General features: G+C 33.9%; 4 protein-coding genes across 6 annotated transcripts; all 4 read left to right on the forward strand.

The window, feature by feature from the left end:
* The first annotated feature begins 244 nt into the window (after nucleotides 1–244).
* LOC103484597 (homeobox-leucine zipper protein PROTODERMAL FACTOR 2) lies at nucleotides 245–7,585 on the forward strand. Its single transcript, XM_008441746.3, has 12 exons — nucleotides 245–681; nucleotides 1,685–1,926; nucleotides 2,030–2,147; nucleotides 2,605–2,796; nucleotides 4,604–5,041; nucleotides 5,134–5,235; nucleotides 5,625–5,825; nucleotides 5,918–6,092; nucleotides 6,176–6,447; nucleotides 6,532–6,627; nucleotides 6,725–7,128; nucleotides 7,226–7,585. The coding sequence occupies exons 2-11, from the start codon at nucleotides 1,730–1,732 to the stop codon at nucleotides 7,097–7,099; spliced, it is 2,166 nt and encodes a 721-aa protein (XP_008439968.1). The 5' UTR covers nucleotides 245–681; nucleotides 1,685–1,729; the 3' UTR covers nucleotides 7,100–7,128; nucleotides 7,226–7,585.
* Nucleotides 7,586–10,930: 3,345 nt separating this feature from the next.
* On the forward strand, nucleotides 10,931–13,311 carry LOC103484598 (glucose-6-phosphate/phosphate translocator 2, chloroplastic). Its single transcript, XM_008441749.3, has 5 exons — nucleotides 10,931–11,582; nucleotides 11,847–12,072; nucleotides 12,160–12,382; nucleotides 12,586–12,799; nucleotides 12,910–13,311. The coding sequence occupies exons 1-5, from the start codon at nucleotides 11,082–11,084 to the stop codon at nucleotides 12,919–12,921; spliced, it is 1,176 nt and encodes a 391-aa protein (XP_008439971.2). The 5' UTR covers nucleotides 10,931–11,081; the 3' UTR covers nucleotides 12,922–13,311.
* A 4,186-nt stretch (nucleotides 13,312–17,497) lies between these two features.
* On the forward strand, nucleotides 17,498–20,455 carry LOC103484599 (cytochrome P450 77A1). Its single transcript, XM_008441750.3, has 2 exons — nucleotides 17,498–18,669; nucleotides 19,735–20,455. Exons 1-2 carry the CDS (start codon nucleotides 17,628–17,630, stop codon nucleotides 20,232–20,234), a joined length of 1,542 nt encoding a protein of 513 aa, XP_008439972.1. The 5' UTR covers nucleotides 17,498–17,627; the 3' UTR covers nucleotides 20,235–20,455.
* A 2,189-nt stretch (nucleotides 20,456–22,644) lies between these two features.
* On the forward strand, nucleotides 22,645–26,147 carry LOC103484601 (N6-mAMP deaminase). Of its 3 annotated transcripts, XM_008441751.3 has the most exons (12): nucleotides 22,648–22,844; nucleotides 22,970–23,040; nucleotides 23,600–23,691; nucleotides 23,777–23,836; nucleotides 23,947–24,180; nucleotides 24,268–24,344; nucleotides 24,426–24,495; nucleotides 24,585–24,698; nucleotides 25,183–25,249; nucleotides 25,434–25,538; nucleotides 25,618–25,782; nucleotides 25,871–26,147. In XM_008441751.3, exons 1-11 carry the CDS (start codon nucleotides 22,768–22,770, stop codon nucleotides 25,740–25,742), a joined length of 1,092 nt encoding a protein of 363 aa, XP_008439973.1. In that variant the 5' UTR covers nucleotides 22,648–22,767; the 3' UTR covers nucleotides 25,743–25,782; nucleotides 25,871–26,147. The 3 variants fall into 3 exon arrangements, with proteins under 3 accessions (XP_008439974.1, XP_050944599.1, XP_008439973.1); XM_051088642.1 differs by having other exon boundaries at nucleotides 22,646–22,844; nucleotides 23,947–24,344; XM_008441752.2 differs by lacking the exons at nucleotides 25,618–25,782; nucleotides 25,871–26,147 and having other exon boundaries at nucleotides 22,645–22,844; nucleotides 25,365–25,508.
* The last annotated feature ends 217 nt before the right edge of the window (nucleotides 26,148–26,364 follow it).

The following is a 26,364-nucleotide window of genomic DNA, read 5'->3' on the forward strand; positions in this document are numbered from 1 at the left end:
AAACAAAGTTCGACAACATATGTTTCGGTGTTCAAAATTCTCATATAATCATTAGAAAATTAAAATACGCCTATATACACTACGTACTGCGACTTATATACACGTATGTATGTATGTTATGTATATTTTAAAAGTAATAGGGTTGAATTAATGCAATATTTATGAAAAGGTTGTGTGGTTGGGTTTGTTGATGGTTATTAGCAATGTGGGTATCAGCTTTTTGTCTGAGCCCGCACACACACACAGTACAGAGGTTTGTTTGATGATTACTTATACAACCTGGTCTCATTCCGGCGATGCTCTTTCTTCTATAACTAAAAATTACCTCCAACTTCTTTTTTTCTTTCCCATATCTCTCTTATATTATTATTCTTTCTTCCCAAATTCACAGTCAGACTTACGTTTTCTTATCGTTTCCTATCCATTTTTCCCTTTTGTGTTTCTTTCTTCTTTCATCCCTTCAGTCCCTCTGCCTATTAACTTACAACCCTTCTCCTCACTTCCAAACATTCCTATCCCACCTTATTATTTTTATTCATTTCTTTATAATCCCAAACCCCAATCCCTTTCATAAAAATCCACTCTTTCTTCTTTTTTCTTTTGGTTCTTTATTCTATTCCACTATGATTCTCCCTTTCCCTTAACCCTTCTTTTCCTATTTTTCTGCGCCAATCCAACCAGGTAAACTTCTTTCTTCTTCTTTGTTTTCTTCATTGTTTAATATTTTCTTTCCTACCCAAAAACTTACTTCTCTTTATCATTTCTATTTATTCATCTCCATCATCAAATTTTATTACTATTCTGTTATAAAGAGATCAATGAGTACATTTAACACAAATGTGATTGCACTCATTCTTGTGTAGCTCACCCTATAGTTGTTCAATTAATGTTTATCACATGCAATGTTTTTGTTCTTATGTATTTTTAAAAATTATTTGTATGTGATATACTACTCATCATCTTTGCGTAAACTTTTATATATATATATATATATATAAAAAGAAAGTGTGTCGTTTTCAAATTTACTTTCTATCTTAACAAGAGGCTAGCGACCGTAGACTTAAATAGACATGTATGAAATGAAATTAATTTTGTTATATTTATAATATTAATATATTGGCAATATATTTTTATTTATATTCTATTAGGGAAGAATGCATTTTAAGCTAAAGTACTAAAAATAGTATTTCTTGAACTTCTCTTACTAATTTGTAAAACTCTTTTTCTACTACGTAATTAGTATGATATGAAGATGAGTGGAGCTTTAAATACGGTGGATAATAAATAATGTTATGGATGTTGATATGATTTGTAATTAAGAGGCACAGTTTCCCATGACGTTGATTAGTTTGCAATTGTATTAATTTTGTTGAAGGACTTTGTTTTCAATGTAGACTACCCCCCAAATAAAAAGAAAAAGAAAAGAAAAAGAAAAAGAAATATATAGGACTGCGGTTCCTTACAAACTAGGTACTGATTCAGGCACCATTTTCGTACAAAATGATCGGACACAAAACTTACAAATGATTAACATACACGATGAAAAATCAATGTTGTGTTTTTTAGTTTCTCACTGACGAAGAAGTGCGTGCATGCTTTTGTTGTTGTGTTTTTTGGGTGAAGGCTTGGAAAGGAGGTATTATTTATTGTAATAATAATGAATTGAAGTTCTTCTGATTGGTAGGGATTTCATATCAAATAATAAAGAAGCCAAACTCAGGAAGTGAAGATGTTCGATCCAGATATGTTTGATACTACTCACCATCATATGCTTGAAGAGTTGGAAAATATGAGAGACGATGATTTTGACAACAAATCAGGTGCAGAAATCTTGGAATCTGCTTGTGGAATTGACCAACAACAACAACGTTCTAAAAAGAAACGTTACAATCGTCATACACAACATCAAATCCAAGAAATGGAAGCGTAAGTCGTCTGGACTACACCTATCCTTTTTTTTTTTTTTCCTTTTTTTCCTTCAGTTAAACGGATAAAAATCTCAATGTTATTTTTTTGTTTCATTTGTCAGATTCTTTAAGGAATGTCCTCACCCAGATGATAAGCAGAGAATGGAGCTGAGTCGTGAGCTGGGGTTGGAGCCATTGCAAGTCAAGTTTTGGTTTCAAAACAAACGCACACAAATGAAGGTGACCATACAAATCTATTTAATATTTTATTTTGGAGGAATCACACATTTTTCTATACTTCCTAAACTTTTGGATTTAGTTTCTAAAGATTGAAAATGTTATAACTTTACACTTGAGATTTGTCTCAATTTGGTTTCTAATATAGAGATCTATATTTTTTAATATGAGTTTTTCAGTAAACACTCTTTTTTCATCTTAAATGTTAAGTAAGCGTCTATTAATTAAGTTTCATTCTTGTTCATTTCTATTAAAATTAAATTAAAAAATTCACTCTATAATTAAAGTAAATTAGATGAATCGTGAATATTTAATAAAAATCTAAGTTTTAAAAAGTAAATGTTGAAACTTAGGAAGTAAATTAAAAGAGAAAAAAAAAAACTCAAATCTGTGACCTTATGACCCAAAACTTGGAAATGGGAATGTTTAACTGTGGTTGTGTTAATTTGAACGAGAGAAGGCTCAACACGAGAGACATGAAAACGCAATACTGAAGGCCGAAAATGAGAAACTTCGTGCTGAGAATATACGTTATAGAGAAGCATTCGCTCATTCAACTTGCCCTAACTGCGGATCTTCCTCCACTGCACTCGGCGAAATGTCCTTTGACGACCAACATTTACGCATTGAGAATTCCCGCTTGCGAGATGAGGTCATACTCTTATTACTATTACTACTATTTCTCTTTTTTCTTTATTTCAATATATATATATATACATACTTTTTTTTTTTAATAACTTAAAATAGGTTATAAATAGCTATACTGCAAGAAGTAAGCTAAAAAAGTAACAATCCACCATATTCAGATTAGTGTTCAATAACTTTCTTTCTTTCTTTGTTTCTTTTTTGAAAGAAAAAGAAAATGACATGGATATCTGGTTTGGGTTGGTATGTAGTTCGTAGTTATTTTATGACTGAACCCAGACATTTTTAATTGTAACAGATACTTATAAGATCTTTTTGGATAGATACGAGTGGAGAAAAAACTATAGCATTGCAAGCAACCACACATTCAATACTAAATTTATTATTCACAATTAACATATACGGCGAGTTTATTGTTTGGCCCATTCCAGTTTCATATTTTTCTCAACACATACCTCTCCAACGACTACCATATTTACGTATTTATTCCATTTCACCAAATCTATTCTTGTAATTTTCCTTTATTTCCCTTCTTTTTTTTTTTCTTTTTTCTTTTTTTAAAAAAAGTAGTCAAGCATTGCATTGTGTCTGTATAGGTGGGTGTGATGAGTGGTCACAATTCAACTCTTATTTCACATATTGTTCAACAATAAAATAAGGAAATAATATATATATATATATATATATATATTTGAAGTTGATAGGTTTTAGGTTCGGTTTTTATTTTCTCTCTTGATTTCAAAATATTATAAAATTTAGTCCTTAAGCTTCATTATTTATACATTTTCAACTCTTGATTAGATTAGTTTGCAATAATCTCCTGTGAACTTCAATTAATTTTTTTTTTTACAACGTAATTATTTGAACTTAGTTGACTTGAAGAGTCAAAGTTATCATTATTAGACAGGAGATGTGAGTGTAAAAATGTAGAATATTACAACATTGGTAGTTAACATAAAAAAAGTAAATTTAATATTTAAAAAAGTAAAATTAAAGATAAGGTTTTGAATTTAGGGAAAGAGAAATTAGGGTTAAAAGTGGATATAAAATATAAAATTTTTTAGAGAGAAAGAATGAAATAATAATTATATTAAAATCAGACTTTCTATTTTCACAAAATTAAATGTGATAATAATTGGCAGTGAGGAGTACTGCAGTGGCTGTGGGTAAGATCATAATTACCCGAAATTAGGAAATAGAGATTTTTATGATTGTTGTGAATTTATATCACTGTGTCCTTTTCCGCCTCTTGTCATAAATTTTTAATTCACATTTTAGTCCATTAAATATTTTCGTACTTTACTTTTTGCTTCCACCCAAAAAAAACATATTAAATTTTGTTACACTGTCAATTTATTTTTGTAAGTGCTATAAATTACACATCATTACAAAAAGATAAGAGATTTTCTTGAATTGTTGACTCTAAATTTTTTTTTTTTTTTTGAAGTTTTGATCATTATTTGTTGAAGTATGAGGATATTTAATTAACACACATCACAATATCAACATATAGATTTACTTTATTTATAATGGTTAACACAAAAGAATCACCTTATGAACTAACACATGAAATGATTTTAGATTTAAAACAATTTTAGCTTAGTACCAAATACCATTGTTTTAAGAAAAAAGTGATTTTGGCAAAGAAAAAAGGATTTTGACTGTCTCAATTTCACTTCCAAACAATCCATAAACCGGTTGGATCAAAATCATGAATTCTAAAATCATCAACAAAACTACCCTAATTTTTGTTTGGGAGTGTTTCAATTTACATGCTCATTTTGAGATTCCATTGATGATAATATACGAGACAGATCGAGCGAATGAGTGGATATGGCTCAAAATGCACAAAGCCATACTACCAGCTTCCAACAAATGCTCCAACGCGATCTTTAGACTTGGGCATCACAAACTTCGGTCCACAGTCGTCGGGATTCGTAGGGGAAATGTATGGAGCAGCGGACTTTTTCCGGTCGATATCGAGGCCTTCGGAAGGTGAGAAGCCGGTGATCGTGGAGCTGGCGGTATCGGGGATGGAGGAATTGAGGAGAATGGCTCAGGGAGGGGAGCCATTGTGGGTTGCGGGAGATGGGAAGTCATCAGGGGAAGTGGTTCTTAATGAAGCGGAGTATTTGAGGAGTTTCGGAGGGGGAATTGTGGGAAAGCCCATGGGGTTTAGAACCGAAGCTTCACGAGTTTCAGCTGTTGTGTTCATGAACCATATGAAGTTGGTGGATATTTTTATGGATGCTGTACGTTTAATTCCATTTTTCTTTGAATAACTATTAGTTATGCGTAAATTAGTATTGATATTAATAATTTTGTTTGTGTTTGTGTTTTTTAGACGCAATGGTCGACTGTGTTTTGCGGCATTGTTTCGAGAGCATCCACTGTGGAAATTCTTTCGCCTGGCTTATCTGGAAACTTCAATGGGGCCTTGCATGTGGTACTCAAACTAAACCCTATCTCACTCCCCCACCTATGGTACATAATAAATAATATAAAAATTTCACAAAAAGATTACTTAATCATTACAAATCTAAAAACAAAGGGAGCCAATTCATCACACATTAAACTTCAAAGGACTAAATAATTGTAATCAATGTAAAGTATAAACACATTTTTTACTTGTGGGTTTTTTATATTTTCTATATAGACATTTGAATTCATAGTTAATTTGAAAAAAAAATATATCTTTTGAAAAAAATTGACTTTGATTTGGTTGATTTTGAAAAGAATTCAAAAACTTAGACGACGATGTATATGAATAAAATAAAAATATAATCGAAAGTTTGTTATAAAAATTGATGGGTTTTGTATTAAACGATCGAACAGATGAGCGCTGAATTTCAAGTCCCATCGCCACTTGTTCCAACTCGTGAAAACTATTTCGTAAGATACTGCAAACAACAAACTGATGGTTCATGGGCAGTGGCTGATGTTTCCTTAGACACCTTGCGCCCTTCTCCCATCCCAAATACCCGAAGGAAACCCTCTGGTTGCTTAATTCAAGAATTACCCAATGGTTATTCCAAGGTTACAAAACTCATTCTCTCTTTGACAACCCTTTCATTCAACATCATCTCAATTCTGATCTTTGTTTAACTTTGGATTGATTTATTCTTCAGATCACTTGGGTCGAACATGTAGAGGTCGACGAAACCGGCGTCCCCACAATGTACCGGACTCTTGTTAATTCCGGCCTCGCTTTCGGGGCTAAGCGATGGGTTGCTACCTTAGATCGCCAATCTGAGCGTTTCGCTACTTCAATCGCCACCACCATTCCCACCGGCGATTTACGCGGTACTACTTTACTTTCTTCATTCTTCTGTTTCCCCCGGTTTTTCCCCCATGATTCCCACTAATTTGATATAATTTAAATCCAGTGATCTCAAGTATTGAAGGGAGGAAGAGTATGCTGAAGCTAGCAGAGAGAATGGTGACGAGCTTCTGCGCCGGTGTTGGTGCGTCCAGTGTACACGCTTGGACGGCATTACCCGCTGCAGCTGGCGATGAAGTACGTGTTGTGACGAGGAAGAGCACCGACGAACCAGGACGACCACCGGGTGTTGTGTTGAGCGCCGCCACGTCTTTTTGGATTCCGGTTTCACCTAAGGTTGTTTTTGATTTTCTTCGAAAAGAGAAATCTCGGAGCGAGGTACGTACGTACATAACATACATATAAACATCTTAACAATCGTTAAGTAAACAAAGTATTGAAATATTTGCAATATTTTTTCAGTGGGATATTCTGTCAAATGGTGGATTAGTTCAGGAAATGGCGCACATAGCCAACGGCCGTCACTCAGGGAATTGTGTCTCCTTGCTTCGTGTCAATGTCAGTAAATTATTCTTTTTCCAAAAACATTTAGTAACAATTATTAGTTAACACAATAAATTAATGAAAATTCTAAAATTTGATGTTTTTTTTGTAGAGTGCGAATTCGAGCCAGAGCAATATGCTGATACTACAAGAAAGCTGCACGGACTCAACGGGATCGTACGTTATTTATGCTCCGGTGGACACCGTGGCAATGAACGTCGTGCTAAGTGGTTGCGATCCTGATTACGTGGCGCTTCTACCGTCGGGATTCGCCATACTTCCAGACGGACCCGGCGGAGGAGGAAACAACGGCGGCGGAATTCTAGAGCTGGGATCGGGAGGGTCACTCATCACGGTTGCATTTCAAATCCTGGTTGATTCAGTTCCAACGGCAAGACTTTCAATTGGATCAGTAGCCACCGTTAACAGTCTCATCAAATGCACGGTTGAGAGAATCAGAGCCGCTGTGATGCGTGAAAGCCCATGATTCAAAAACGCCCCCCTTTTTCAACAACGGTAACCATATATACTTCCTCAAATTAATTGTACACTTATTGATTTCATGTATAATTCTCCCAGTTAGTAATAATAAATATTGAATTTTTGCATGCAGTAGAGGAAGAGGAGGAGATGAGAATTAGTCAAGAACGCACCTTGAAACGTGGCGGTGCTTTTAAAGACAGAATGTGGAGAACGAGAGAAATTGAGGAGGTTCGGGCATTGACTTTATTTACTCAAACCTTCAACTAGAATAAGAACATTTTTCTTCAACTTTAGTTTCTGTTGGTGCTTTTTTAGATATTATTAGATTAGAATTATGGAGGTTTTTGTGTAATTTTTCTCTTTGGTTTTGAATGGTTAATACTGTTTTTGAATTTGTCATTAGGTTGGTGAATAATAATAGTATTAAGAGAGACTGATTGTAAACTTTTTAGTTCTATTGAACATCTAAGTTAACCAACATTCCTATGTCTATCTCTCGTTAGTATTTATGTCTTGGATCTACTTAATTCAACTAAATTAAATCTCTTGATTGATTATATATGTTCAATTATTTTAATCGTGTTTAAGTACTATTTTAATTCGTTATAGACAAAATAGTTACTTTACTAATTTGTACGGACATTTGTTTGTCATTAATGCTTTGTTCGAAATTATCATAGTTTTTTAAAATAATTGTAAATTTTACTTTTATATGAAGCGCTTAATTATTTTGGATAAATTTTAACCTTATACTTAGTTTGGTAACTAGATAATAAATTATGACATTTTAGATGTAATAACTAAAATGAAACTTAATATTCTTTGTTTTATAATTTACAATTATTAAATAATTGTTTAAAATAGATGTATAAATAAAATCTAATTTAAATTTATTGAAAATGAAATTTTATTGAAGAATCTAAAAGTAGTAAATAACTCCAAATAAAAGTGAGATTTATATGTAAAAAAAAAAAAGAAAACTACTGCAAATTAATAAACCTACTGAAAATATTTAGAAAATACTTAAAAATCTATCAATGTCTAGGAGTCGTATTCATATCCAATAAAATTTGCTATATATTTGAAAAATTCCAAACAAAAACAGTGAAGATTTTGTATAATTAATTTTCTTTCTTCAAAAGAAAAAATAAAATCAACCCAAACACAATTTAGTACTCAATTCTTAAAAAATAAGAATAATTTATTGACATGAAGTTTGATGGTGAATGTGACCATATGTAGACTTTTTTAAATATAAGATAGATAAAATGGTTGGTTGAATTTGATGTATGAGTAATGTATTAAGAATGTTATGGGTGGATTTTAGAATAAAAAATAAAAGCGATTGACGAATATATAAGAGAAAGCAATGGGGGCAGGAGACTGAAGTGGGCTTGACAAAAGGGTTAATTGGACTTTGAGCCAGGAAAAACCCGACTTACTTCCAAGCCAACTTTCTCTATTTGATGAGTGGACGGCACCATGCCTACTTGGACACACCAAATCAACCATCTCCCTCTTAAGTAAAAGTATGAGTATGAAGCCGAGAGGTTTAGTCTAAAAAATTCAAGAAATAGGCATACTAAATGAAAGACTTGACCCATTCAACTCAAAAGACAACTTAATGTGATGGGAAAACTTGGATAAAAGATGACTTTGGTAAGAATTTCTCTGTAAGTACATCATCACGATCTCTAAGAAAAAAATAAACTCTCTAACTTTTTTTTTCTGCATCAATGTGTAAAAATTTCCATGTTTTTCCTTAAATAAGTTGATAAGATTATAAGTTTGATATGATTTATGTAAAATTGTAAATCGGTACACTTATAATAGTTATAAATATGATTTAGAATTAACAAAATTTAGTTCATATACTTTGATATATATTATTTGATTGTTTATTTATTTTGTATTGGATGAAGTAAATTAAAATATTCTGTCGAACCACGCACCCTTCAAAGTTTCTTTAAAGTATATATATATTTTTAGAAAACAATAATAATAAAATAAAAACCTCAATCACTAAAAAAAAATGTCAACCGTTAATGTTGGTTTTTGGGGGACCCAAGTGAGAGGGAGTACAGAACCGTTGGTCCCTTCAATGTTTCACAATAGCTCTGCTTTCCACCAAATTATGTACAGAACACAACTCTCATCCTCTTCTTCCACCCCTCAATTATTTCACTTCAAATCAATTTGTGTTAAATCATGTACTTATACAAATAAATCAACTTTTAAAAAAGATCATTTTGCCTTTTAAGTTTTTTTGAATTTAGTCTATATTTGTTGGAAATGACTTATTGGGCTTGGCCCAAATAGCAAAACCATCAAGTTTGTCCCACATGGATAAATCTTGAAGTAGGATGAGGAAATATAAACTCCTATCTTTCAAGAGGACTACAAACCAAGTTTAGTGGTGATAGCATAACCCTGTCACACACGCGCGTCGCTGTTGCCGTCTGGTCGGACGGGCGGGCTTGGACTCGGGCACTCATCCATCAAAAAACACAATTTATGAGTGCTACTATTTTAAAATGTTTGTTTATATATATAAACACTTTATAGATTGAATTAGTGATAAGGATCTGGCATCAAACCAAGTATAGTTTGAAGCATTTGGTTTGGTTGGAAAGAAATGATGGGGCGCAATAGTTAACAAAAAATGACTGAAAAGAAAGAGGGCCTCCCACATGAACAATGCAGGTTTTCAATGGTTCATGTGGCATTATGTCTGGGTCGTTAAGATTTTTTTGAGGTGAATTGAACCCACAATGTTGTCGTTTTGTATCATTGAATGTGGAATCTTACTTTAGGAACTTACGGTGAAGAATCACTCCCAATTTTCAATCTCTTCATTCAATATTGGCTTCTCTTCAACTCTTCTCTGTTGGGCAGGAAAATAAACACACAGCCAATATATGAAAACGACACTCCATTGTGATTTTTCTTTTTGTTTAAATATTTTTGCATGGGGTTTGTCTAATTTTGAAATATATAAAGATTTGTGTGGGGGGTCCAGAAAATGGAAATATCAAAGAGGAGGGGTTCCACGAAGTGGAGGAGGGCCGTCGATTAATTAAAATTGAAAAACATGTTGGGGATGGAATTTGTTTTTGTTGTGAAATGAATTGAGTTTTAATCAAATTTGGTAAAGGGGAAATTAAGTGTGTAATTGGTGAATGTTGAAGACACAGTGGCCAATTCAAACCCCAACTTCTACTTATATTGTTTTGGTCTCTTCCTTCTCACCAAACGCCACACCCATCAATCTAACCATAAAAATCCAAACTTGGGGCCGCTTTTGCAAATTTCACTCTCCCTGACCCCTACTCCCTTGTTTTATCACCATTTTCTTTTATCATTATTATTTGTTTAGAGAAGTGGGTGTATTCAATACTCATTCTTTTTTACCTTAATAACATAAAAACAATACTATGTCGCTTATCTATTTCATTTTTTATTTTTAAAATTTTACCGCCATTAATCTTCTAAGCCCAAATTATTTGGAACAAAATAGATTAATATTATTCATAATATATAGGATAAATTATAAACACAATGCTAGCTTTAAGTGAAGAGAATGAAGGGGATTATATTGGAAATTTAAATTTTATTGTAAGTTTAGAAAATAGCAGATTACAAAATTTTATTATTTTCATCCTATTATATTAGAAAGAAAAAAAAAATTACAAAAATTAGGAGCGGTCGGTTCCGTAAACGAAAATTCACAAATAGGCCAGCAAAGCAAATAGATCAATCACACGGTCCATATTGTCCCTCCGAAAATTAGAAAATCCCACGGTTCTCCATTTGCTTAACACTGTGCACAAAATCGTATATATAACCGCCTCTCTTCCCCCACTTTTTTCCTTAACAAGAACATCCTTCCTCCTTCTTCAAATTCTTTTCCAATTCGATTTCATCCATTTTGCAAAATCCCATCTGAGTTTGATTCTTTTGCATTATATCAGATTCACAGTTACACCATGATCTCTTCGCTGAGGCTTACATCTTCCAATTTCACTTCCACTGAAAATTTCAACAGAAAATCTCCACTTCTTAGGCCGAATCTACCGTTGCAGTCCCCAGATTGCAGTGTTCTTAAACATGTCGACCGATCTCTTTCAACCAATAAACCAATTCACATTTCGTCGGTTGAAAATCTTTCTTTGTCCACAAAATCATCTGAGCGTTCCACGGTGTGCAGGGCTTATGAGGCCGATTCGCGACGTCTGCAAATTAACATTGAGCTTCCTGATGAACAGACGACTCAGAAACTCAAAATTGGGCTCTATTTCGCCACTTGGTGGGCTTTGAATGTTGTGTTCAATGTCTATAACAAGAAGGTTCTTAATGCCTTCCCTTATCCTTGGCTCACCTCTACTCTCTCCCTCGCCGCTGGATCGCTCATGATGCTTGTTTCATGGGCCACTCGAATGGTCGATGCTCCCAAAACCGATTTGGATTTCTGGAATTCTCTATTGCCGGTACGTATAATATTAACTATGAGATGCTCTGTTTTCAACCTTAGCTCATAAGATGAATTTTGCGACTAAATCTTCTTCGATATACAAATCTGGGCGTTTATTTTGGAAGAATTTGAATGTAGAGAACTGCATTACAATCAGGAATATGGGATTATTTTACTGGATGATCTGTTTGTTCTGTGGTTCTGCAGAACAGAGCACTCGAAACTTGAATTGTATATCACTGATCAAATTTACTGTTTTGTTGTACGATTATTTTTCTAGGTCGCAGTGGCACATACGATTGGGCATGTTGCAGCAACTGTGAGCATGTCCAAGGTCGCAGTCTCTTTCACTCACATAATCAAGAGTGGGGAGCCGGCTTTCAGTGTGTTGGTCTCTAAGTTTTTGTTGGGTGAGATGTTTCCATTGCCTGTTTACTTATCTCTAATCCCAATCATTGGAGGCTGCGCTCTTTCCGCCATTACTGAGCTCAATTTCAACATAATTGGTGAGGAATCTTAGCTCTAAACTTCTGTGCATACTAACTGTGGATCTCAATTTTGATATAAATTGAAAACTGGGGTTTGTGTTTCAGGTTTCTCGGGAGCGATGATTTCAAACTTGGCATTTGTATTTAGAAACATATTCTCAAAGAAAGGGATGAAAGGAAAGTCAGTGAGTGGGATGAATTACTATGCTTGTCTCTCATTGTTGTCTCTGCTCATTCTTACTCCTTTCGCCATTGCCGTGGAGGGACCCAAATTGTGGGCTGAAGGTTTCCAAAAGGCTCTCTCTCAAATTGGTCCCAATTTCATTTGGTAACTGCAAATCCCTCCAAATCTCAAATTTCCATCGTTATCTAAAATATGGGAATTCACTGTCCTTTTGTTTGCTACATGTGATCTGATGTGATATCATAACTCTAAACGACTGCAAATTGCGGTGTATTCATAGAATGTGTGAACTTGAACCCATTGTTGCTTAATAAACGGCATTGTTTGTTTGTTTGTGTAAAATTCAGGTGGTTGGGAGCTCAAAGTATGTTCTATCACTTGTACAATCAAGTGTCTTACATGTCTCTTGATCAGATATCACCATTGACATTCAGCGTGGGAAACACAATGAAGAGAATATTCGTAATAGTGTCGTCCATTATCATCTTCCACACCCCGATCCGACCTGTGAACGCCATTGGAGCTGCTATTGCAATCCTTGGAACTTTCCTCTACTCGCAGGTATGGAGAACCTTTAATCCCGCTCTCTTCCCGAAATCCCAATAACTACATATCATAAAAAGAAAGCGTAAAGTTTCATCTGTGTTTTATATTTTCAATGTTTGGATCAGGCAAAGCTGTGAGATAATATGGGGGCTTAAATCTGTGCAATCTTTATTGGAAGATCTGGAAATTGAAAGAGCAGCTATGGAAGGAGGCTGCAGTTTGATTGGGAACGTTGATGCGGATTTTATGCTTTTGCATGTAAGGTTGGGGCGACAAGGTGGGGTTTGTTGGTGTATGTTGAGATTTAGGACTAATATATATAGAGAGAGTAAGTTTATAACTTATACTATATAGTAAGAGCCGAGAGGAAGAGTTTTGAGATAGTGAGGCACAGTAATTATTGGTTGTTTATTCTAATTTATTGTTTCATTTTATTATTTGTGCCATTATGTTTAATGTTTGAACGTTGTCAAAATCTTACTTCAAACAAATGAAGAGTATCTACGAGTTTGATGATTATTGAATTATATCCAATTTTGTGTCTACTTTTTAGTCTAAAATAAAACTAATGGTTGCAATGAAAAACACTTGCAAATGACTTACTAGGTAAATCTAGAATTATTTTTGGTCTACAGGATAGGGAGGAAGGATAATTTTGCTAAGCAAAATGTCTTCTTTATTGGGCTGTTGGTGCGATGTATCCTTTTGAGGGGAGAGAAACAACAGGGCTTTTCATTGAGTGGAGAGAGATTCTAGTTAGGCTTGGTTCTTAGTCATTGTGCTTCATAAGACATTAACCTAAGGAAAAAGAAACCATATTTTCACAGGCCGGCCCATTAAAATGGCTCAGTTTGATTGCTTGTGGTCCGGCCCAATTAATAATTTAGGTGTTTCCTACTCAGCGCATATAAAACTAAACCATGATGTGGAAGGTCGAAGCAGGAGAATTACGGTAAAGTCGTTGACTATTAATTACTATATAATTTCGGTGGTGATAGATTAGATTTTATTAGTAGTACACAACATGGGCATAAAAATCCACCAAGTTGCACATGAACAACTCCGTTTGAGGAATTAAAAGGATAATGATAAAAAAGAAGGAAATAAATACAGATTATAAATGTTGTCTTGGAAACAACAAATATGCCCATCATTTCGGAAATATTTCCAATCCCCTAATGCAACCTCCCACCCCCCAATGTTCTTAGTCGGTGCCTCCTGCTGCTGGCCCCACTTTATAATTCACTTCTCACACATATATATATACACATATATTTGTTATTGTGATTATTACGTATCCCCAAGCCATAATTAGTTTAGTACACAATATAACATAACAAAGTTTAATTTATAAAACGGCAGGTATGTGTTTTTGTATTTGTTTATGATTAATGTCAATGTGTATAGGGTTGAGAAGAAGAGGATGTGGATCCATAATTTAGAAGACAAATGGCAATAAATTTCACCTAACCTGACAGAACATGACTGCACTCTACTACCTTATTATTGTCTTCTCTATCTATAATATATTAATAACATTATTATTATTATTATTATTATTTCACAAATAATGTTACTCTCTTTCTATCTTGGGTACAATATGATTAACTTTTATCATTTCCAACCTTTCTCTCCTACAACTATACCCACATCCTCTTCAACTTTCCACCCTCCAAAAAATACCAATAACCCTACTCTTTTCTTTTTTTAACATTTGTGTATTAATTCTAAACAATACTATTCAACCTACATTTTCTTAATTTACGATATTTAAAAATAATTCGATCATTTCGATATTTAAAACTATTTATCTATATTTTTTTTTTATAATATAGATCGATTTCTAGAGGATGATCATAAATTTTCATCTTATATCTAGTTTTGCATCTCACCGGATATTGACTTCAGTTGTTATTCTTTGCAAAGAACAAAAAGACTTCTGGTGTTATTAAAAAGTTAACCTATCTATACTTGAAACCTTCATTCATTAGATAAATTTTCTATTGGTATTTTCTTTTTTGATTATTTTTATTTCTTTTGTGTATATATATTTTGTCTGTATCAATTTGATTGGTTGATCATATTTATTATACATTTCACAAGAAATGAAACCAATAAAAATAAAACGACACGTACGTCTTAAATTTGTACATGAATATATAGAGCACTTAGTTAAATTATTCACATATAACAATAACATTGAATAGAAAAAAGATTTCAAAAAGATAGCTCAAGCATAATTAACGAATATTGTAAAGGTAAAATAGTTGGCGAAGGTTCTATGATATAGAATATTGTTTAGCAACAACGTTTTGGATACAGGTAAAGTTCATAAATGCACAAAACCACCACTTAGCTGGTACATGTGAGTATACGTATTTCCTTTGTGTATTCTTTTTTTAAGTATTATTATTATTATCAGAAAAATTATTCATAAATATAAAAAATTCCAGATACTATCAACCATATAATCTGTCTAAATTACACAAAATATCATTTATTACTTTGTGACGAACTGTAGTGGACAAGATCTTCACACACAGGTAATTAGGTTCTTGATTTGTTTGACAATTAATATATACACAGCCATCTCTATATATGCATTAATTATTAGTTTAAAATGTATAGCGTTTTACCAAAATTGAAGGAAGGGAAGCAAATTATGAATCGTAGAAATTTTGCTTATAAGGCTGTGAATTCATGTTGGAATGGTTAAAAGCTAGAGGGACACACATGGAGGGGTCATGTGTCCTTTATTTCCTTTTTATTTTGGGAAAAGGATAGAACTTGGAAGGCAATAAATAAAATGAAAGATATGTGCTGTAGAATGTCTTTGATTTGAATTTCCCCTTATCTATATTGGGTCATTCTTTTTACCTTTCTAATCAATAAATGTTTAATATAAATGGAAAAATATGTAGTTGTTAAATTTACATTGTTATAAGACATATTTAGAACATAAACTAAAGTCTGTACGTAACATATGTTTTTTTACAAATATATACAAGTTTTCCTCTCCCTACTTCCCACTCAAATTTCTATTATATAATATCATTATTTGAAAAGGTGGCTTAATTCCCACATCTAAATAAAGATGTGTTAAAAACCATTTTTTTCATGAACTTTTACGGAAGTATTTATGAAATTCAAGTCATCCAATTTTAGTTTATTTTAATTTAAACCATTGTAGTTATAAATTTTAATAATTCAATATACGAATTTAGAGAAATACAAATAAACCACACAAAAATATGTCTACATAAAGATAATTAAAACGAAATAAAATGTTTAATTGATGGTTGAATTCCATTACACACCAAATTATTGTAATTAAAGAGGGAAAAAGAGGTTATAATTACAAAGCACCAGAACCTTTAACACATGTTGCGCAAGTGGGATTTTAAATGTAGCAACGAAATTACATAAGAAAATACGCGGTTTGACCTAACAACGGAAAATAGATGCCTAAGTTGCAAATAAAAATGAGGTATTATATTGGTTGAAGTATGGAGATGGATGGATATATGTGTTATAGAACAAAGATCAAAAGTATAACTTATTACAATGTGTAAGAAAGAAGACTGACATTTTGACAACAACTTTAGCGGTAATATTAAATAAGGAGGAATCGAATTCGGTGATGAAGTAGGAAATTAAATTAGAGCTTACAGCTTTAATTTGATACATATAGCATTCAGCAATAATTTAGCAATAAGAATGTGACACATCCAAACTCGTGTTATTAACGTTGGGGATTGGGGACTTCCGAAAAATAGTGATTAAAATTAGCAAAGTATAGTAATCCAATTTGAATTTGGAATGTAGAAAAATTAATGCGAAAACATGATAAGCAACTAAAAACGGTTCACACAATTTACCATATTTGCCTTTTTGCGTGATCACAGCAAACTCTTACTTCATCCTAGGTTTTCTCTTCTCGTATTCCCATTTATTATTAACCATTCTCCATCCACCATCCCCCTCCTTTTCTTTTCTTCTCTATCCACCTCAAACTCCATCACACAGCACTCCTTACACTCAGCTTCAAACTTCATCTTCTACATTTTCTTTTACATTATTTGTTCTGAATGATATGATCAGTTTTTATCAACAAAATTTCTATTATTTTCTTTTTTCATGTTAAGTAATTGGATGAGGAAAACAAAAAAGAAAAAATTGTATGCAATTAATCGCATTTTTTCAGTCCAACCTGCGGCATAAAATATTAAAAAGAAAAGAAAGACAAAATGTCACGTGAAATCACGTGGTTGGGCCACTTGTGGCTGACAATTTCTTAAGAAATGGGTGTAGTTAAGTTGGAAATATTTTGGTATGACGAGTCGTAATGAAAATTGTTAAAATATTATTTAGCCAAAACTTATAAATTTCAACGTAAAAAATTAACTCTAATGTGATATTTCTCAAAAATTTTGTCAACACCATAAGGGAACTATATTTTTGTTATTCATTTGATGCATAAGAGCAAAGTTTGTTGTGAAAGTTAGATGTAAGTTTGAGGCAGAATTTGATTAAATTCAAAGTTAATGGCTGAAATCGATCTCTGTACGTTCTTTTTCATTTTTGTTCTTTTGGGATATAGAGGTGGTAATTGTAAAAGTAAATACATCATCGCAACTACTTGATGTATTTAGGCCGTACCCTGCCAAGTAGCTCTTCAAATTTATTATGCGTTGTTTTAATCTCAACCAAACTCATTCACTGCCTCCACCCGCCCTTCTCCTCTCACCCTTCACCCCTTTTCTTTTATATACAAACCAAACCGGCCGGCCTTTCCCATTACTTTTTGTATTATTATCAATCACACAATTTTCCTTCTACCGATATGGAGTTACTGGACGCCACTCTTCTCCTCTTTGCCTTCCTCTTCTTCTCCTTATGGTGGCGCTACTGGTCTGCTACCGGGGGTGGATCCAAGAATCTTCCACCTGGCCCACCTGGCTGGCCGATCGTCGGAAACCTCATCCAAGTCATCCTCCAGCGTCGTCCATTCATCTTTGTAGCACGCGATTTACGTGAAAAATATGGTCCTATTTTCACCATGCAAATGGGACAACGTACACTCATCATCGTGTCCAGTGCCGAACTCATTCACGAAGCTCTCGTACAACGTGGACCCTTATTCGCCAGCCGCCCTGCAGACTCTCCCATCCGCCTTGTCTTTAGCGTCGGCAAGTGCGCCGTCAACTCTGCCGAGTACGGCCCTCTCTGGCGAACCCTCCGCCGGAACTTCGTTACTGAGTTAATCAATCCTGCCAGAATCAAGCAGTGTAGCTGGATACGGAAGTGGGCCATAGAAAGCCATCTGGAAAGACTAAGAAAAGAGAATTCGGAGAAGGGATTCGTTGAGGTTATGACTAACTGCCGGCTTTCAGTCTGTAGTATTCTCATCTGCATATGCTTTGGAGCCAAAATCCCGGAACAAGAGATTAAAGTCATAGAGAGTATACTGAAGGATGTGATGTTGATTACATTGCCGAAGCTTCCGGACTTCTTGCCGATTCTGACGCCGTTGTTTCGGCGGCAGTTGAAGCAAGCGAAAGAGCTGAGGAGAAAACAGTTGGAGTGTTTGATTCCGTTGATAAGGAAGAGAAGGATGTTTGTGGAGAGGAATGGGGATGAGAGTGTGAGAGAGGAGTTGCCGGAGATGGTTAGTCCGATAGGGGCGGCGTATCTTGATTCGCTTTTCGAACTGGAAACGCCGGGACGAGGGAGGTTGGGAGAGGAGGAACTGGTGACGCTTTGTTCGGAAGTTATTAATGCTGGAACTGACACGAGCGCGACGGCGTTGGAGTGGGCTTTGCTTCATTTGGTACAAGATCAAGACGTTCAGGAAAGACTATACAATGAAATTATTAACGTTGTTGGTAATGTTCATATCTATCCCTTACCTTATTTTCCACCTAATTATTATATTCCAATATATATATATATATGTATACTTCCCTTTTATATTAATGCGTCAATTTTGTCTTTTCATTCCATCCCAACACACACTTTAATTAATTACTACTTACCACCTTTTTCTAAACTATTCGGTGTTGAAATTCATTTATCACATCCAAAAACAAAATACTGATCTACTTAGGTGGTGCCTTTCACTTTATTATAAATTCCACATCCATTTTCCGTTTTCTTTTCTATTTTTAAGAGTTCTTACACATTTTTCATTTTTTGCATTATTTATTTGTTTATTTACCATACATGCATGGATGAAATCTTTTACTCCTAAGTTGATAGTATATATTTATGTAGTTGAATTATTATTATAGTTAACACATTAATTAATTATAGAAAGAAAACAGTTTTGATAACTTAATTTAACAATAGCTATTATGTTCTATACAGTCAACTAAAAAAACACACTAAGGAATATTTGGATTTACCTCAGATGCATTATTCTTTATAAATCTAGCTCGTTTTATTCTTAAAACACAAAATAATATTATTAATAAATAGTTTTGTTAAAAGAAAAAAAAATAATAAAAAGACGTCAACAAAGAAAATAAAGAAATGTGATTAAATAAATATTTCTCTTTATTTTCTTGATTTGGATAACGCATTGGAAATTTCACAACTATTATTGTATTTTACAAATTAAAATTTCATATATATTATTCTTTACATTTTCTCTCTCGAGCTGAAACATTTGATGATAGTCATAAGTGATTTGAGAAAAAATTATTGAATGATATAGTTGACTCATAATAGCAGTAGGAGAAATTAAAAATTTCCAAATAATATCCTCAAATAATAACCAACGGTCTCTCTCATACATGTGGAAATAATAAGTTACCCACCACATTGTATTGCCTTCCTATAATAATTTATGGGAGGGTAGGTATTACTAATTTTCTTTACTGATCTAAATAAATTGAGTAAATTTACTAAACTTAAAAAGTTAAATGTTTAAATGGAAAATATTGGAACAGGTAAAGATGGGCGAATTACCGAAGGGGACATAGAGAAAATGCCATATCTAGGGGCGGTGGTAAAAGAGACTTTCCGGCGTCATCCACCAAGCCATTTCTTACTATCTCACGCGGCGACCAAAGAAACCGAGCTCGGCGGCTACACAATCCCGGCGGATGCCAGCGTGGAGTTTTACACGGCCCATTTGTCAGATGACCCGAACACATGGGAAGAACCGGGTTCATTCCGACCGGACAGGTTTTTGGAAGGCGACGGCGTTGGCGTGGACGTCACAGGAACTAAGGCCGTCAAGATGGTACCATTCGGAGCAGGGCGGCGAATATGCCCGGCCATGACTTTGGGCACGTTGCACGTGCACATGATGCTGGCGAAAATGGTACACGCTTTCAAGTGGGTCCCGGTTCCCGGAGCCCCGCCCGACCCGACCGAGACTTTTGCCTTCACCGTGATTATGAAGAATCCTCTGAAGGCTATTCTATTGGACCGGACTCGTTTATAAAAACCGATGAAAGGTTACACATTAGGAGTACTAAGGGAAAGAGCCACTATTTGTGGCAAAGGCTAAAACTTTGGTCTTTGTTTAATTTTGTCACAATATCTTTAATCTATGTATACTATTAAATGGAGTTATTACTCGTTGATTTCTATTGTATTTCCCCAAAACTGCATAAATCTTTCGTACGTGTCCTTGCCTAATAAAGCTTGTTCTTTTTTCTTTTTTCTTTTTTTTTTTGGACTTTGTGTGTAAGTTCTAATTTTCATTAAATTCAACTCTAAATTTGAATTTGATGTCGACTTTATACCATTAAGGTAATAACTTTCCATTATTATTTTAAGGATTTTTCGGTAGTTATGAGCATACTTAGTGGCTTAATAGTCCTCTTGTGGACATTATCTCTCTAGTTGTGAGTTTGGTACATTTTAATTGCTTTCTCATTTTGTTTTTATGAAATTTTCTTTATTGTGGAAATTTCTTTTTGACTGTAATTTATTATTCCATGTATTTGTCTTGAGTATTATTGGCACAATGAACTTGGAGGTTAGAGATTTTTGTGAGTGATGATATTCTCATGTATTTTTTTCTAAAATATTTAGAAATTTTGAATGCATAGAAACAACATTTAAAATTTATTGAGAATTTTGACAAAATATACTACTCAAACTCTGTCCAAGCCTTGAAATTTAAGTTTGTATAGTCTAAAAGAAAAGTTAAACCAAACACATGAAACCTCACCAAAAGAAAAAATGATAGAATAAAGCTCTTTGCTGTACTCGATGGCCACACCCAATGAATAGTTTCACACCGACCGCCTTTTTTGTTTGACCTAAGTGATTAAACCTTGGTGTACCACCTTAAACAACAAATTATACTAAATTCTATACCATACTGTTACAAAATACTGAGGTAGGTTGGTTCTGTTGACATGTCGGGACCATAGGAGTGGACCAGAACAACGCTTTAAGGTTTGTCTCAGTTTCTCACACCAACAAAATGCATAATTAAATATTAATAAATTGGTTTTTGGATGGTAATCACTTTGGGTCCTACTTCATTGGTTCTGTTTTCTTTTTGAGCTTTAAATTGTGTACCATTATTATGGGTGGGCTCGCAGCTTTATTATTCAATTCATAATCAAGGCTGAAGAAATGCCCACCATGTTGTTTACCAAACTTTTCTTCCTCTATACAGATAGATTTGTAGCCTATTTTATTACTTCTTTGTTTCTAAATTTCAATTAAATAATAATAATTAAAAAAAAAAAAAAAAGAACCAGTAGCTAATGATGTTAAATATTTATATTGTTCATTAAATAGTAATTATAATATGTTAACAACAATTAATTAACGTTGCCAAATGAGTTTAGGTCCCCATTAATTGTTATAAGAGCTTCATTAAAATAATAAAAATAATTTTCCAATATGTACATGAGAAAGAAAATTATATTTATTTTAATGCGGTGCCCCTTTCGTTTTATTTATTTATTTATTTTGAATGAAAGAATTAGTTTATAAGAAAATAAATGAGAGCATTTAATTGTAGCAATAAGGGGCAAACGTGTAGCAGAGAAGGGATGTACACAGTAGTAACTTCGACCTTCTCCACATATCTATATTGCTCGGGTTGGTTGAAACCATTAAATTTCTCGAATATTTCTTGCCCCATCTTTGCATTTTCCCTATAATTGTCTCAGGAACATGGGGTGCGAAAATTTTCAAAATATTATAATTACAAAATGAAGAAAAATAACAATAAATTGAAAGGTACCTTGTCATATCTAACGTTGCAGTTGTAAATACAAACATAACTTATTTTCGACCAAAAAAAATCTCACTTAAGATTAAATTCGAACGATAAATATGGTTTAAAATTTTTAGTTGTTCAACCTTTTAAAAAATTTGTACATCTAGTGTTTGTGTTATTTTGATTGTTGAATCTTTTTACACTATAGCGAATAAATTGTTGGATATTGGTAAGGTGGCGTAGATTGTTTTGCGACCGTGGAATGATCTTGAGAAGCTGCAAGTTTACTTAATAGAATTTGGGACATTAACTTTTTTTCTTATGTCCTTATGGTGGGAGTTGAAATCTATTAGGTCAGATTGATCAAGAACAAATCTTTTACTAGCCTTGGAGGTCATCAAACATTCTCCCACGGTTATTTTTAAATTCAAAAGGGTAAAGCAAATTATTAAAGAATTACAGTGGGGAGTTCAAGACAAAATGGAAAATCAATGAATGAAGTAATAATATAAAAAATAAAAGTAATATTTGGTGTAAGTATTTAATTAAAAGTGGGCCAGTTGTTCGTATTGGGCTTTATCCTCAGGCCCAAAAATAGATGTGTTAAGATGATGCAGCCCGGCCCAAATAAATAGTCAACCCAAAATGATCGAAGGAACGCAGATTTGAGAGATAGCACACGGCACTAGTAGTTAGCAAAGAGGGAGAGTCAATGGTGTTGGGTAAGAATCTTCTTCTTCAGCAACCCGCTCACCCGTAGAGACACACAAAGAAACAAACCGAAGCAGAGATGGAATGGTGCCAGTCGATTCCTAAAGTAGAGCTTCATGCCCACCTCAATGGCTCTATCAGAGATTCTACTCTTCTGTAACCACTTCCCCCCCCCCCCCCCCCCCTACTATATCCATTTTCTCTCCTATCTATACTTCTGACTTTATTTATACTACGTTTTTTTTCACTTCTTTGCTTCTGAGATTGTCTGTTTCTTACAGGGAGCTTGCCAGAGACTTGGGAGAGACGGGTGTTTTAGTTTTTTCTGATTTCGAGCATGTCATCCTCAAAAGTACGCCATTTTTTTTTCCTTCGTGGGTTCTTCTGTGTTTTAGTTGTTTTGGGAATGTACAAGAAAATGAGATCAATTAGCTTTCTAATTCAAGACTTTTAAATTTATCTTATGCAATGTTAGCAAGTTTCAAATGTAGCAAGTTTCAAACATGACATGTTGTCCACAAAAATACTCTGCTGTTTGGATACTCACGTTTAAACTCAAGTTTTTATTGTTTTATATTGGATAATTATTTGGTTTTCTGTTTTTGAGATTTGAAATTTAAGCTTATCACGGCTCCTACTCATAGGTTTCTTTGTTTGGTTGTCAACTTTTTAAAGGATTTATTGAAAATCCTACTCAGGTTTTGAAAACTAAAAAAAATAAAAAAGGCTTTTGAATAACATGTTTCTGAAATTCGGATATTGGCTTAGAATTAAAAATGTATTTAGTAAAATGCAAACTATGGTTAAGAAATTGAGAAAACAGAAACTAACTCTGAAAAACCAAATAGTTATCGAATGGAGTCTACAATTTTAGCTTGAGGGACGGGGTTCTTATGTATCTCTTCATTCAGGCGATCGATCTCTTGTTGAAGTGTTCAAGTTGTTTGACCTTATCCACATGGTCACCACGGACCATACAACTATTTCAAGAATCACTAGAGAAGTATGACAATATCTTCTCTTTTTCCATTTTTTCATCAAGTGTAGGTGTATTTTTTAACTCTCTATTCAATTCTACTTTTAATCAGGTTATTGAAGATTTTGCTTCTGAGAATGTTGTTTACATTGAATTAAGAACAACTCCAAAGGTATTCAATCACTTGTTTTCAATTCCTAACTGTAGTTGGGTTAGTTTTAGTTGTGGAGGTTATAAATCAATTTGCATTGTGTAGAAATGATGGATTTCCATTCTGAACAGAAAAATAAGTTAATTGGAATGAGCAAACGATCATATATGGAAGCAGTTGTGGAAGGTCTGAAAAGTATCAACAGTGTTGATGTTGCTTTCATGCCACATGATGTTGATACCCACAGTCCATTGAATTCTCTGTCTATAGACAATAATTGTAATGTAACTCCAAGAAAAAGAATATATGTTAGACTTCTTCTGAGCATTGACCGGCGAGAGACCACTGAAGATGCCATGGAAACTGTATGTTGGCAACTCAAACTCGACCTCAAATTTGCACCATTGATAATGGATGGCATGTTCACATTTTTCTTGCACTGCTCATTGCAGGTGAAACTTGCACTGGAATTGAAAGATGTGGGAGTAGTTGGTATTGATCTTTCAGGAAATCCAATTGTGGGTGAATGGTATGTTCCGAAGGCTATTTGTTGCAAAATCATTTTGTATAAGTTGTAATAGAATCTAACAATTCTTGAAATATGGCGCAGGACTACCTTTTGGCCGGCTCTTCAATTTGCAAAAGAAAATGGTCTTGCCATAACACTCCATTGTGGCGAGGTACACTAGTTTTCCATCTACTCATGCTAGCAGGGACTTGAAATGCCCTGACCAGTTTAATTTTTATTCCTGGAAGTTAGTGCTTGTAGGTACCTAATCCGAAGGAGATACAAGCCATGCTAGACTTTTGGCCGCAGAGGATTGGCCATGCTTGTTTCTTTGAAGGAGACAACTGGGAAAAGCTGAAACATTTGAACATTCCGGTCAGTAATTGAGTATTTCTTTTCTGCAACGATTTTTCTCTTCTTGATAACACATCTGTTTGAGAGTGAATTTTTCTTTGGCAACCGTAAGTCCTGCTAAAGATTATTGACCATTTCTTGTAATGATATTTGAGTTCTGAAAATATTTTTCAATTTTGAAAAAATCAATCACATTTCAAGTTCTTAGAAAGAAAATAGAATCAGTTCTAGCCCAAACAAAATCAAGTGGAAGGGGGCAGGGAGACGATGTCAATGTCAATGTCTTTAAACTTTTCTTTAAAAGTCTTCTTCCTCTCCTACCATTAAACTCAGGAAACTTATCGTACCCAACCTGCAAGAAAAACCATCCGTTTTCTTTTTTCTTTTTTTGTCAAAATGAAACATTTAATTATTTTCCTTCGTACTTGTATTCAGCGGCAGGGATATTTAATTATTTTTTTGAATTGTTGCATGACCTTTAATATTTGAATTTCTCTCCTTTCAGGTTGAAATTTGCTTGACATCCAACATCCGGACCAATTCAATCTCTTCACTAGATGTTCATCACTTTGGTTAGTTTCATTTGTAAAGTGTCCTGAAAAGGTTCATTTAAGAAATTAAAAGTAACCTTTTAAGTTATTCTTTGCGTTTAAAGTAGAATCTCAATGCAATTATTTATGATTGCAGCATATCTACTTATTTTCTGTGATCAAAAGTTAGAATCACCATTGTAACAACCTGTGATTGGCAATGCAGCTGACTTGTACAAAGTAAACCATCCTTTAGTTATCTGCACTGATGATTCTGGTGTTTTCTCAACAAGTGTTTCAAAAGAATACAGTTTGGCAGCCTCTGCTTTTGGTAACTCAGAGCTTTATTGTAATGCAGTATACATTAGATTGAAAGATAATGGTCTGAGACACCTGTTTTTCCCCGACAGGTCTTGGGAAAAAGGAAATATTTCAGTTGGCAAGAGACGCTATTGAATTTATATTTGCAGACAATGAAATAAAGAAGATTCTGAATCAGGTGTTTGATTCTTACGTAACAAACCTGGCTCTATGATCTTAAGTGCATTTGATATGCACGGCATCCATTTCTCACGGTACTCAACTTATTGATGCATTTCAAAATTTGAGGATCATTCTGACTTTTTGGTTTTGATACTCCTTAAACCTGTTCTGTTTTTGCAGGGTTTTGTATTGCATCTCTCAGTAGCTTCCTAGTCCTTGGACAACAAATTACACATGAATTTCTGAAGTCGTACAGCGGACAGCAGGAGATAAAGCACAAACTTTTCATGTTCAGCATTCCTCGTTGATGAATGGAAATCTGATCAATTGAAAAGGCTTCTACTTCATTGATCTTCTCTGTTCTTTAAACCTGTAGTCTTTACTCTTCTGGACACTTGTTAAGTTATAGATAGATATAATTTGGTTCACATGCAATTTGAGACAAATTTCTTTCCCACTTCCTAGAGCCGAAGACAACTCAAGCTTCAAATCAACTGAAATTGATAGAGGAAACTGCCAAATCAACTATAAATAAAATTGACTGAAATAGCTTACATCCATCGAAATCAAACAGCAATGAATCTCCAATCTTTTATTTTATCAAATTGCACTAACCATTCCGATTCAAAATGCTATGCTAAGCTCATCCTAGCCAGTTAATGGTCCTTTCTAAG

This window comes from Cucumis melo, chromosome 8, assembly GCF_025177605.1.
Source record: "Cucumis melo cultivar AY chromosome 8, USDA_Cmelo_AY_1.0, whole genome shotgun sequence".
In the NCBI taxonomy this organism is placed as follows: Eukaryota; Viridiplantae; Streptophyta; class Magnoliopsida; order Cucurbitales; family Cucurbitaceae; genus Cucumis; species Cucumis melo.